Raw genomic sequence first — 14,598 nt, 5'->3', positions numbered from 1 at the left:
TAGAACAGAAACATTTCCCGCACTCAGTACAGCAGAACCTCTTCCCTGTTGGAAGGCCGGCCTGGTCCCGCACAGTCTGAGGTTCCTCAGGATACGAGGAATCCGATGGTCCATCTACACTGGGTGGTGCCGGATGGACATTGGAGGGAGCCGGGTTTTCTCCTGGACTATACTGTGTGATGTCCTCATCTTCTACTTTCCAGTCTGGAGACAAAGTGAGACAATCCTCGGAGGTTTTCCTCATCTCCCGGCCATGGACTAAAATACAAAGACAAAGAGGATTAGTAGACAGGAGCTGATTGGTTCCCCCAAACCAGGACTCTGCCCCAATCAGGCAGCTTGGTCTCTGAGGAGCTTACAATTCCACCCTCAAGGGAACTAGGAAATGGCTCCTCTGATCTCCTACCAGGTCATTTCTTTATTCATGGACCTTAGTCAGAGAGTGAGGAAACAACCAGAACTGTCTTTTATAGGAGGGACAGTGATGAGGGGATTATAGGACGAGGGTCCCCACCCCCTCTATCACTCATCGCCATCTTCCCAACACAAGAAGTACTGCACTTCCTTATTTAGTCCATGATTTAGTCATGAAGAACAGCGGGGCTGAGCCCAACCAGAGGTCAGAGAGTGAGGATGGGGGGAGAACAACCAAGATGAAGACTGGACTGATCCTGAAGACCACCATCATTGGGGTATTGACTCCTCCCTCATTATCACTTTCTGTTTAAGGGTCCAAAGTTGGAGGATGTTAGCACATTATTATCACCATGTAAAAGTCTGTGCTCCAATCACATCATCCGATATAAAATGTCCAGCTGGGAGGAAATGGGTGTAACAAAAGAGAATCCATATTATGTGTATATATTGCAGTGGGGGGAGGGGGGAGCAGAAGTCAGGAGTATGTAATGTACAACATAGAGTATATAGTGCAGGGGTCAGGAGTATGTAATGTACAACATAGAGTATATAGTGCAGGGGTCAGGAGTATGTAATGTACAACATAGAGTATATAGTGCAGGGGTCAGGAGTATGTAATGTACAACATAGAGTATATAGTGCAGGGTCAGGAGTATGTAATGTACAACATAGAGTATATAGTGCAGGGGTCAGGAGTATGTAATGTACAGCATAGAGTATATAGTGCAGGGGTCAGGAGTATGGAATGTACAACATAGAGTATATAGTGCAGGGGTCAGGAGGATGTAATGTACAACTCAGAGTGTATAGTGCAGGGGTCAGGAGTATGTAATGTACAACATAGAGTATATAGTGCAGGGGTCAGGAGTATGTAATGTACAACATGGAGTATATAGTGCAGGGGTCAGGAGAATGTAATGTACAACATAGAGTATATAGTGCAGGGGTCAGGAGGATGTAATGTACAACATAGAGTATATAGTGCAGGGGTCAGGAGGATGTAATGTACAACATAGAGTATATAGTGCAGGGGTCAGGAGTATGTAATGTACAACATAGAGTATATAGTGCAGGGGTCAGGAGGATGTAATGTACAAGTTATATAGTATAAGGGTCAGGACTCTCAGTATTAGTATTCTGTAATCAGTGGAAGCTTAAATGTTTACTGTAGACAACATGTAGAGGTGAGCTGGGATTAAACCATCATGAAACAGGTTAGATTGGAGGTGAGCAAATCCTTGGACAGAGGGGTGGCGGTGGACGTGGTATACTTGGAGGGAGGGGTGGTGGTGGACGTGGTATACTTGGACAGAGGGGTGGCGGTGGACGTGGTATACTTGGACAGAGGGGTGGCGGTGGACGTGGTATACTTGGACAGAGGGGTGGTGGTGGACGTGGTATACTTGGACAGAGGGGTGGCGGTGGACGTGGTATACTTGGACAGAGGGATGGTGGTGAACATGGTATACTTGGACAGAGGGGTGGCGGTAAACGTGGTATACATGGTCAAAAGGGAGCCAGCGGTTGTGGTATACTTGGACAGAGGGGTGTTGGGGGATGTGGTATACTTGGACAGAGGGGTGGCAGTGGATGTGGTATACTTGGACAAAGGGGTGGCGGTGGACGTGGTATACTTGGACAGAGAGGTGGCTGTGGACGTGGTATACTTGGACAGAGGGGTGGCTGTGGACGTGGTATACTTGGACAGAGGGGTGGCAGTGGATGTGGTATACTTGGACAAAGGGGTGGCGGTGGACGTGGTATACTTGGACAGAGAGGTGGCTGTGGACGTGGTATACTTGGACAGAGGGGTGGCTGTGGACGTGGTATACTTGGACAGAGGGGTGGCGGTGGACGTGGTAAACTTGGACAGAGAGGTGGCAGCAGATGTGGTATACTTGGACAGAGGGGTGGTGGAGGACGTGGTATACATGGTCAAAAGGGAGCCAGCGGATGTAGTATACTTGGACAGAGGGGTGGCAGTGGATGTGGTATACTTGGACAAAGGGGTGGCAGTGGACGTGGTATACTTGGACAGAGAGGTGGCTGTGGACGTGGTATACTTGGACAGAGAGGTGGCTGTGGACATGGTATACTTGGACAGAGGGGTGGCGGTGGACGTGGTAAACTTGGACAGAGAGGTGGCAGCAGATGTGGTATACTTGGGCAGAGGGGTGGACATGGTATACTTGGACAGAGGGGTGGCGGTGGATGTGGTATACTTGGACAGAGGGGTGGCGGTGGATGTGGTATACTTGGACAGAGAGGTAGCAGTGGATGTGGTATACTTGGACAGAGGGGTGGCGGTGGATGTGGTATACTTGGACAGAGGGGTGGCGGTGGATGTGGTATACTTGGACAGAGGGGTGGCGGTGGATGTGGTATACTTGGACAGAGAGGTGGCAGTGGATGTGGTATACTTGGACAGAGAGGTAGCAGTGGATGTGGTACACTTGGACAGAGGGGTGGTGGTGGATGTGGTATACTTGGACAGAGGGGTGGCAGTGGACGTGGTATACTTGGACAGAGGGGTGGAGGTGGATGTGGTATACTTGGACAGAGGGGTGGCGGTGGACGTGGTATACTTGGACAGAGGGGTGGCAGTGGACGTGGTATACTTGGACAGAGGGGTGGCAGTGGACGTGGTATACTTGGACAGAGGGGTGGCAGTGGACGTGGTATATTTGGCAAGAGGGATGGCGGTGAACGTGGTATACATTAGCACAATGTATACCGTCCTCCACTCACTCTGATGGGAATACATTACACCTTGTTTTCTCCCATCTTTGCACTCCCTACAACCTCACAAACACCCCCTTTCCTCTCTCTGATCACAATCTCATCACCTTCACAGTCTCCTCGTCTTCAAACACCTATCCCTCCAAGCAGCAAACAATTACCCGCAGAAACCTTCACAACTTGAACCCGGCTCCTTTCCACTCTGCAACTGACCAACTCTATGACAGAATCTCTCCCCTGTCCTGCCCTGACCTGGCCACTGCTGTCTACAACAGTTCACTGTCACCCCCACTGGACTCACTTGCTCCTCTAACAACACGAAGCATCAGGCCCCGACCATTACATCCGTGGCAGACTGACCACACCGGACATCTTAAGAGACATAGTTATGTTCAAAATACTAGCAGTCAGACATCACTAACCGGATCAATCGCTGTTTTTGGTGGAAATGATATTTCTACATGGCAGATAATTTCCTAGCAGGTGTAGTAGAGTCATAGAAATCCAACAGACCCAACAGTCATGACATGCATGCTGCTGATTCTGTGTCATTGAATCACTCATTGAAAGGGGAATGTTCAACATAATAGCAGTGTGGAGTTCTATTAGTGAGGTCATTCATTCTTTGAAAAACAGGTGGCAATTATTGCCCTTATTTAACGAAGGAAGGCAGCAAATGTTGTACATGGTGGTTACAGTGCATTTCTCTCTGAAATTCTGAGGAAAATGGGTCGTTCCAGACATTGTTCAGAAGAACAGCGTACCTTGATTAAAAAGTTGATTGGAGAGGGGAAAACATATAAAGAAGTGCAGAAAACGATCGGCTGCTCAGCTAAAATGAGGGCAAATGCTTTAAAATGACAACCAAAACCTGAAAGACGTGGAAGAAAGCGAAAAACTACCATTGGAATGGATAGAAGAATAGCCAAAATGGGGCGGACTCAGCCAACAATCAGCTCCAGGAAGATGAAAGAAGGTGTGACGTTCCCTGTGAGGACTGTTACAATTAGAAGACGCCGATGTGAAGCCAAGCTATCTGCAAGAAGCCCCCGCAAAGTCCCACTGTTGGAAAAAGACGTGTGCTGAAGAGGTTACAATCTGCCAAAGAGCACATTGACTGGCCTAAAGAGAAATGACGCAACATTTTGTGGGCTGATGGAAGTAAGATTGTTCTTTTTGGGTCTAGTGGGCGGAGACAGTTTGTCAGACGACCCCCAAACACTGAATTCAAGCCACAGTACACTGTGAAGACTGTGAAGCATGGTGGTGCAAGCATCATGATATGGGGATGTTTCTCATACTACGGTGTTGGGCCTATTTATCGCATACCAGGGATCATGGATCAGTTTGAATCCATCAGAATACTTGAAGAGGTCATGCTGCCTTATGCTGAAGAGGAAATGCCCTTGAAATGGGTGTTCCAACAAGACAACCACCCCAAACACACCAGTAAACGTGCAACATCTTGGTTCCAGACCAACAAGATGGACGTTATGGAGTGGCCAGCCCAATCCCCGGATCTTCATCCAACAGAAAACTTGTGGGGTGACATCAAAAATGCCGTTTCTGAGGCAAATCCAAGAAATAGAGAAGAACTGTGGAATGTGGTCCAATCATCCTGGGCTGGAATACCTGATCACAGGGGCCAGAAGTTGGGTGACTCCATGCAACACAGATGTACAGCAGTTCTCAGAAACAGTGCGACTACAACCAAATATTCATGAAGTCATTCAAAGGAAAGCAAAATCTTCAAACATTTCTCAGTTTATATAGTGAATGTTTGAGTTTGTAAAGAAGAATACAAACACTGAGATTTTTTTGAACCGTCTAATATACACTTTTCTTCAATTTTTTTAGAGGAACAACACAAATTTGATGTATTTTTCTTCATGTTTTGATTTGACATAAAATGTGTCGTGTTCCCAATGCATTTGTGTGGATGGAAATAAAAGCTATTAGAAGGATTTTCAGCTTTATTCACTTTTTTCAACACACTGCTATTATTTTGAACACAACTGTACTTGTGCGCTGGAGCGACTGTGGTGTAAAACCAAATCCCAGCAAGCATTCACCCGATATAAATCTGCTTTCTTCATATACAATTCCTCCCTCCATGCTGCCAAAAGAGCCTACTTTGTCACTCTCATCAATACCTTATCAACTAGTTCTTGTCGTCTCTACTTTTAACTCTCTACTTTCTCCACCTCCACCCTGTACCTCACAGCTCATGAGATTGCAAATCATTTCAAAAACAAGATTGATGCAATTCGTAGGGACATCTCCACTGCACAGACATCCATCCCACTTAGCATACCTTATACTAAACCTCCCTCAACACTCTTTTTTTGACCTCGCTACTACTGAAGAGGTCACTAAGGTTTTCTCAGAAGCCCATCTCACCACCTGCCCCCTGGATCCTGTCCCCTCACAACTACTACGGTCACCCTCTCCTCCTATCCTATGCTCCCTCACTCACATCTTCAAACTCTCCCTCTCTACTGGTGCCTTCCCCTCCCCTCTAAAGCACATCACTCCCATACTTAACAAGCCCTCCCTGGACCCCACCAACCTGAACAACTTAAGACCCATCTCCCTGCTGCCATTTACCTCTAAACTCCTAGAACGTTTAGTCTACAATCACCTGAGCTCCCACCTCACCGACAACAACCTTCTTCACCATTTACAGTCTGGCTTTCACTCACTCCACTCCACTGACACTGCCCTACTAAAACTCACTAATGATCTACTAACTGCTAAAACCAATGGCCACTACTCTGTACTCATCCCAACCAATGGCCACTACTCTGTACAAATCCCAACCAATGGCCACTACTCTGTACAAATCCCAACCAATGGTCACTACTCCATACTCATCCCAACCAATGGCCGCTACTCTGTACAAATCCCAACCAATGGTCACTACTCCGTACTCATCCCAACCAATGGCACTACTCCGTACTCATCCCAACCAATGGCCACTACTCCGTACTCATCCCAACCAATGGCCACTACACCGTACTCATCCCAATCAATGGCCACTACACCGTACTCATCTCAACCAATGGTCACTACTCCGTACTCATCCCAACCAATGGTCACTACTCCGTACTCATCCCAACCAATGGCCACTACTCCATACTCATCCCAGCCAATGGCCACTACTCCATACTCATCCCAGCCAATGGCCACTACTCTGTACTCATCCCAACCAATGGCCACTACTCCATACTCATCCCAGCCAATGGCCACTACTCCATACTCATCCCAACCAATGGCCACTACTCCAATACCAATCCCAACCAATGACCACTACTCCGTACTTATCCCAACCAATGGCCACTATTCCGTACTTATCCCAACCAATGGCCACTACTCTGTACTCATCCCAACCAATGGCCACTACTCTGTACTCATCCCAATCAATGGCCACTACTCTGTACTCATCCCAACCAATGGCCACTACTCCGTACTCATCCCAACCAATGGCCACTACTACGTACTCATCCCAACCAATGACCACTACTCTGTACTCATCCCAACCAATGGCCACTACTCCATACTTATCCCAACCAATGGCCACTACTCCATACCAATCCCAACCAATGAACACTACTCCGTACTCATCCCAACCAATGGCCACTATTCCGTACTCATCCCAACCAATGACCACTACTCCGTACCAATCCCAACCAATGGCCACTACTCCGTACTCATCCCAACCAATGGCCACTATTCCGTACTCATCCCAACCAATGGCCACTACTCTGTACTCATCCCAACCAATGGCCACTACTCCGTACTCATCCCAACCAATGGCCACTACTCCATACTCATCCCAACCAATGGCCGCTACTCTGTACAAATCCCAACCAATGGTCACTACTCCGTACTCATCCCAACCAATGGCACTACTCCGTACTCATCCCAACCAATGGCCACTACTCCGTACTCATCCCAACCAATGGCCACTACACCGTACTCATCCCAACCAATGACCACTACTCTGTACTCATCCCAACCAATGGCCACTACTCCATACTCATCCCAACCAATGGCCACTACTCCATACCAATCCCAACCAATGAACACTACTCCGTACTCATCCAACCAATGGCCACTATTCCGTACTCATCCCAACCAATGGCCACTATTCTGTACTTATCCCAACCAATGGCCACTACTCTGTACTCATCCCAGCCAATGGCCACTACTCCATACGCATCCCAACCAATGGCCACTACTCCGTACTCATCCCAACCAATGGCCACTACTCCGTACTAATCCCAACCATTGGCCACTACTCCGTACTCATCCCAACCAATGGCCACTACTCCGTACTCATCCCAACCAATGGCCACTACTCCGTACTCTTACTACTTGACATCTCTGTGGCTTTTGATATGGTTGACCATCTTCTTTTCCTCAAAAAACTCCACTCTCTTGGCCTCAGAGACTCTGCTCTCTCCTGGTTCTCCTCCTACCTATCGCAGTGCTCTTTCAGTGTTACCTATAAAGCTGCCTCCTCCTCTTCACTGCCTTTCTCTGCATAGGTCCCTCAAGGTTCTGTTCTTGGACCCCTTATCTTCTTCATCTACACCTCCTCCCTTGGTCACTTGATAAACTCCCATGGCTTTAAGTAACATCTCTATGCTGATGACACACAAATCTATCTTTCTACCCCTCACCTCACCCCTTCAGTCTCCTCCTCACCTCACCCCTTCAGTCTCCTCTCGCATTACTAACCTACTAAGTGACATATCGGCATGGATGTCACTCCACTTCCTCAAACTCAATCTTTCCAAAACTGAGCTCTTAGTATTCCCCCCAGCCCATGCCCCCTCCCCTGACTTCTCCATCAAGATCAATAATACAACCATCAGTCCATCCCCTCATGCCAGGGTACTAGGTGTAATCCTAGACTCCTATCTGTCTTTTCAGCTCCAGGTCCAATCACTGTCCAAATCATGTAGACTTCACCTCCGCAACATCTCCAAGATACGCCCGTTCCTAACCTCGGAAACCACTAAGCAACGTATTCACTCCCTTGTTATATCTCGCCTCGACTATTGTAACTCCCTCCTCATTGGCCGACCTCATCGCAGGCCATCCCCTCTTCAATCTATAATGAATGCTGCCGCCAGACTCATCCACCTTACTAACCGTTCTGTATCTGCCACCCTCTCTGCCAATCCCTCCACTGGCCTCCATTCAGTGTCCTCCACCCCTCTCTGCCAATCCCTCCACTGGCCTCCATTCAGTGTTCTCCACCCCTCTCTGCCAATCCCTCCACTGGCCTACACCCCTCTCTGCCAATCCCTCTACTGGCCTCTATTCAGTGTCCTCCACTCCTCTCTGCCAATCCCTCCACTGGCCTCCATTCAGTGTCCTCCACCCCTCTCTGCCAATCCCTCCACTGGCCTCCATTCAGTGTCCTCCACTCCTCTCTGCCAATCCCTCCACTGGCCTCCATTCAGTGTCCTCCACCCCTCTCTGCCAATCCCTCCACTGGCTTCCCATTGCCCAATGGATAAAATTCAAAACATTAACAATAACTTATAAAGCCATTAATAAGTCTGCCCCAAATTACATCACCGAACTTGTCTCTAACTATCACACAAACCGTACTCTCTGCTCCTCGCAAGACCTCCTACTCTCTAGCTCCCTTGTCTCCTCCTCCCATGCTCGTCTCCAGGACTTTTCCAGAGCTTTCCCCATCCTCTGGAACTCTCTACCCCAATTTATCAGACTATCGCCTACTCTGCTCACTTTTAGGCGATCTCTGAAAACCAACTCTTAAGGGAAGCCTATCCTGCCCTCAGCTAATAATGGAATCTTCTACTCCTCCTACCAGTCCATCCCCCACAGTTACTATCTTTTGTACTACTAGCCTCTTCCTCCTAGATTGTAAGCTCCAAGGATCAGGGCCCTCATTGTCCTCTTGTATTGAACTGTATTGTTGCTGTATTGTCTCCTGTCATATTGTAAAGCGCTAAGCAAACTGTTGGCACCATAAATCCTGTATAATATTAATAGTGCAGGGGTCAGGAGTATGTAATGTACAACACAGAGTATATAGTGCAGGGGTCAGGAGTATGTAATGTACAACATAGAGTATATAGTGCAGGGGTCAGGAGTATGTAATGTACAACATGGAGTATATAGTGCAGGGGTCAGGAGTATGTAATGTACAACATAGAGTATATAGTGCAGGGGTCAGGAGTATGTAATGTACAATATGGAGTATATAGTGCAGGGGACAGGAGTATGTAATGTACAACATAGAATATATAGTGCAGGGGTCAGGAGTATGTAATATACAACATAGAGTATATAGTGCAGGGGTCAGGAGTATGTAATGTACAACATAGAGTATATAGTGCAGGGGTCAGGAGTATGTAATGTACAATATAGAGCATATAGTGCAGGGGTCAGGAGGATGTAATGTACAACATGGAGTATATAGTGCAGGGGTCAGGAGTATGTAATGTAAACCATAGAGTATATAGTGCTGGGGTCAGGAGTATGTAATGTACAATATAGAGTATATAGCGCAGGGGTCAGGAGTATGTAATGTACAATATAGAGTATATAGTGCAGGGGTCAGGAGGATGTAATGTACAACAGAGTATATAGTGCAGGGGTCAGGAGTATGTAATGTACAATATAGAGTATATAGTGCAGGGGTCAGGAGTATGTAATGTACAACAGAGTATATAGTGCAGGGGTCAGGAGTATGTAATGTACAATATAGAGCATATAGTGCAGGGGTCAGGAGGATGTAATGTACAACATGGAGTATATAGTGCAGGGGTCAGGAGTATGTAATGTAAACCATAGAGTATATAGTGCTGGGGTCAGGAGTATGTAATGTACAATATAGAGTATATAGTGCAGGGGTCAGGAGTATGTAATGTACAATATAAATTATACAGTGCAAGGGTCAGGACTCATAATATTGGTATTCAGCACTCAGTGGTGGCCTAGATGTCCACATGAGACAAATTGCAGAGGTCCCACACTGCTTCATCCCATCTCCTGAGACTGAATCCATTGTTTCTATGTGTTTATCAGATGATGGGGGATCTAGGTGGATCCTCCGTACTGCTCTCTCCTTTACAATAAAGTCTCCTCTTACCCGGTGATGTGAGGGGCGGCTGATTGTCCATCATGACGTCCTTGTAGAGATCCTTGTGTCCTTCTAAATACTCCCACTCCTCCATGGAGAAATAGACAGTGACACCCTGACACCTTATAGGAACCTGACACACACAATGATACAGTCACCATCCAGACACATCCCTTGTCTGTTACTGGAGAATGTCCCAGAATTCCCGGCACCGCTCACCTCTCCTGTCAGCAGCTCCATCATCTTCTCTGTGACTTCTAGAATCTTCTGTGTCTTCTGTCTTGTAGGGATCAGGGATGGAGGTGGGGGGATGGTGATGGGATTCTGGATTCTCGAGGATCTTGTGGTCATACGATGAGATCTCCTTCTTGTGTCATTGTTGGTAGATTTCTTCATGACTCCTGTACAGTTCTGTGTGATACAAAGAGGTCTTACCTGTCCATAATGGACAACAAGAGGAAGTACTTGGTATAGCAGAGTCCAATGTTTGGTGAAAGGATTGGTGCAAAGCTGAAGGTTTTGGTTCTGTTAGTCATGATGCCATCAGGTGGTCTGACATTGAGCTGTACAATAGAGATGGTCTGCATCCCTCACACAAGGGCGCTCAGCTCCTTACTATGGAATTTAGGAGGTTTTTGGACATGCATTTAAACTGAGAAATGGGGGCAGAGATGTCATTGTTGAGGATCATTTCTGTCCCCAGCAGGCTGAAACAAATGTGAGGTTGGTGTTGCTGAGGACGGGGCTGATGGGGTCACTTCAGTTACAGTTTTTGCTGGTAAACATAAAGCAGTAGATGGCAGTGCTTGTCATGTCATTGCACTAATGCTCCGAGTTTAGGCAACAAGCTTTGTGAGCTGACAGCTATGTCTAGGGACCACTTGGACCTTGTTGTAATTACAGAGACGTGGTTCAAGGATTCAGATGACTGGGAACTATACCAGGCTATACACTATACAGGAAAGACAGAGTAGGGGGGAGGGGAGGTGGAGTTGTCATATATGTCAGAAATAGCATAAGGAGAACATTAATTCAAACAACAAATGAAATACTGGAAACCCTCTGGGTCTGCCTTCCAACCAGAGAGGGATCTTCCCTTTGAATTGGTGTCATATGCAGACCCCCAGGACAGACTGAAGATTAGGAGGACTTCTTGATTGATGAGATAACTCAAATGGCAATAAAGGGGGAGGTTTTCATTATGGGTGACGTCACCACGCCTGACATTAACTGGAAATCTCAAACTGTTATTACAAGCAGTAGCAGGGATGTAATGGAAGCACTGAATGGGGCTTCTCTAAAACAGTAAAAAGTCCAACCCAAGGTGATCATATTCTAGACCTAGTACTGACAAATGGGGATCGACTGTCTAATGTTGAGGTGGGAGAAAATGTGGGTTCTAGCGATCACCAATGTCTTCGGTTTGATATTACAATAAGAACTGAAAAATCATATACAAAAACAAAAGATTTAGATTTCATAAAGACAAATTTTGATGAAATGGGCGAATTTCTAAAAAATGAGTTGAAAGGTTGGAGTAAAAGGACCGGAGTAAGTAATCAGTGGGCACTGTTAGAGTCTACCATCCTGGAGGCAACTAGATTATATGTCAGGCAAGTTAGTAAGAATAAACAGAAGAGACAACCAATATGGTTCACTAAAGAGAGAAGTAGGATAGTAAAGGAAAAGAAATCATCATATAGGAGATTCAAGGAAACAGGAGGTGGAGCTGACAGAGAAGAGTATAAAAATATACAAAAGGAGGCCAAACACATTATCAGCGCTGCCAAAGCACAGAAAGAGGAGGAAATTGCTAAATCTATGAAGAAAGGAGATAAAACATTTTTTAGGTACATTAGTGATAGAAAAATACGATGGGATCACTAAAATGAAATCTGGGCACAACACCTATGTTGGGGGAGACCTGGATGTAGCAAACCACTTAAACAATGACTTTTGTCTTCTCAGAAGTCAATTATACTAACAATAATAAGTTGGGAAATCATATTGGTTCCAGTAATGATGGATTAGTTTTAGGATTTCCGGAGACAGAGGTAGCAGGGGAACTGGCTCAGTTAAAGATTAATAAATCAATGGGCCGTGATGGATCATCCCAGAGATCTCAGAGAACTTCGAGGTCTAGTCGTTGGACCAGTAACTGATCTTTTTAATCAATCTCTTCTAACAGGAGAAGTTCCCCATGACTGGCGGACAACTAATATTGTACCGATCCACAAGAAGGGCAGCAAGGTAGAAGCCGGCAATTACAGGCCAGTGAGTCTAAATTCGGTGGTAGTCAAGTTAATGGAATCACTCCTGAAAGGAAGGATCATTGATCATCTAGAAACACACAACTTGCTGGATCCAAAGCAGCATGGCTTTACTGAGGGCAGACCATGGCAGACTCGACTGATTGGACTTTTTGACTATATTACCAATGTTTTGGACCAGGGTGGTGCTGTGGACATAGAATATCTTGATTCCTGCAAGGCATGTGATACAGTTCCACATAACGATCTAATACAGAAGTTGGACAAGCTAGGACTTAGCCCTTGGGGGGTTCAGTGGATGTGCAGTTGGCTAAAGGAGAGATACCAGAGTGTGGTTGTAAATGGGGTTCACACGGAACAGAGAGCAGTCACTAGTGGTGTCCCCCAAGGTTCTGTACTGGGTCCTGTTCTATATGTAAGTGATAGAACTAAAGGGTTGTTGGGTAAGGGGATGTCTCTTTGCTGATGACACAAAGGTGTGTAATAGGGAGGATATCCCTGGAGGTGTCTGTAACATGGAACAGGTTCTGGCATTGCTGGAAGATTGATCAGAGAAGTGGAAATTTCAGTTCAATGTGGGGGTACAGTGTTGGCTAGCACTAAAGAGAAAAAGGACTTAGGGGTACTTATTTCAGATGATTGCAAAATGAGCAAACAGTGTGGCCAAGCAGTGGGGAAAGCAAAAAGAAATCTAGGATGCATTACTAGAGGGGTCCACAGGAGGGAGGAGGTCCCGATTCCTCTATATAGATCTTTATATCACTAGAGGGGTCACCGGCAGGAGGAAGGAGGTCCCGATTCCTCTATATAGATCTTTATATCACTAGAGGGGTCACCGGCAGGAGGAAGGAGGTCCCGATTCCTCTATATAGATCTTTATATCACTAGAGGGGTCACCGGCGGGAGGAAGGAGGCAGTGCTGGGAAATAATGGTGGCAACACAAAATATTGACATTTTGGGCCCAATTTGGACCTTGTCACTTAGGGGTGGACTCACTTTTGTTGCCAGCGGTTTAGACATTAATGGCGGTGTGTTGAGTTATTTTGAGGGGACAGCAAATTTACATGTTATACAAGCTGTACACTGACTACGTCACATTGTAGCAAAGTGTCATTTCTTCAGTGTTGTCACATGAAAAGAGAGAATCAAATATTGACACAAATGTGAGGGGTGGAGTCACTTCTGGGAGATACTGTGTATATATATATATATATATATTATACTGTCCGGGGGAGGGGGGACTCACTTCTGGGAGATACTGTGTATTATTATTTATGCCTTGATATATATTACTCAGACTATCTATTTGCACATTTGTTGAAGTTGCACTCATTGGTTTGTTCACATTTGGTGTTGCCTAGCAGGACATCCATTCTCTCTGGATCTTTTCCTTCCCTTGTGTTTGGTGATTCTCTAGGTTTGCACTTCTATCACCTTAGTTAGGGGCTCTGTCAGGTGTTTACTTTATGGTTAGCTTTAGTGAGTAGCGCAGCACTATTTATCTCTCCATTTATGTTGTAGTGTTGTGGGAACGCAGTTTGGTGTTTGCAGACACTCTTAGTTCATCATATTAGGTTTGGCAGCACAAGAGGATTTTTTCTTTATTTAACCCCTTCATTACACTCACCTCTCCAGTCAGCAGGCTGAGGATCTCCAGGGTGAGCTTCAATATTGTCTCATTCCAGGGAAATTCCTTCCTTACAATCTTCCTGAAAGTCTGCTGATTGTCCATCATGACGTCCTTGTAGAGATCCTTGTGTCCTTCTAAATACTCCCACTCCTCCATGGAGAAATAGACAGTGACACCCTGACACCTTATAGGAACCTGACACACACAATGATACAGTCACCATCCAGACACATCCCTTGTCTGTTACTGGAGAATGTCCCAGAATTCCCGGCACCGCTCACCTCTCCTGTCAGCAGCTCCATCATCTTCTTGGTGACTTCTAGAATCTTCTGCATGTTGTGTCTCTCAGGGTTTAGGGAGTCACATGGAGGCACTGTGATGGTCATATGATCACCTGGCTTCAGAAGAGGAAATC

General features: G+C 46.1%; 1 protein-coding gene and 1 pseudogene across 1 annotated transcript; one reads left to right on the top strand and one right to left on the bottom strand.

Annotated features, from left to right (window-relative positions):
• Positions 1-14,598, top strand: part of LOC149462496 (uncharacterized) — a 124,880-nt pseudogene that overhangs the window by 67,321 nt on the left and 42,961 nt on the right.
• On the bottom strand, positions 9,840-14,374 carry LOC149462497 (uncharacterized). The gene is made up of 2 exons (XM_089676807.1): positions 14,181-14,374; positions 9,840-10,693 (listed from the first exon to the last, which is right to left on the bottom strand). The coding sequence occupies exons 1-2, from the start codon at positions 14,337-14,339 to the stop codon at positions 10,406-10,408; spliced, it is 447 nt and encodes a 148-aa protein (XP_089532933.1). The 5' UTR covers positions 14,340-14,374; the 3' UTR covers positions 9,840-10,405.

The sequence above is a fragment of the Staurois parvus genome, unplaced genomic scaffold, assembly GCF_062004578.1.
Source record: "Staurois parvus isolate SC_StPar_1 unplaced genomic scaffold, SC_StPar_1.0 ptg000174l, whole genome shotgun sequence".
In the NCBI taxonomy this organism is placed as follows: domain Eukaryota; kingdom Metazoa; phylum Chordata; class Amphibia; order Anura; family Ranidae; genus Staurois; species Staurois parvus.
This window is presented reverse-complemented; position numbering and strand designations above follow the sequence as displayed.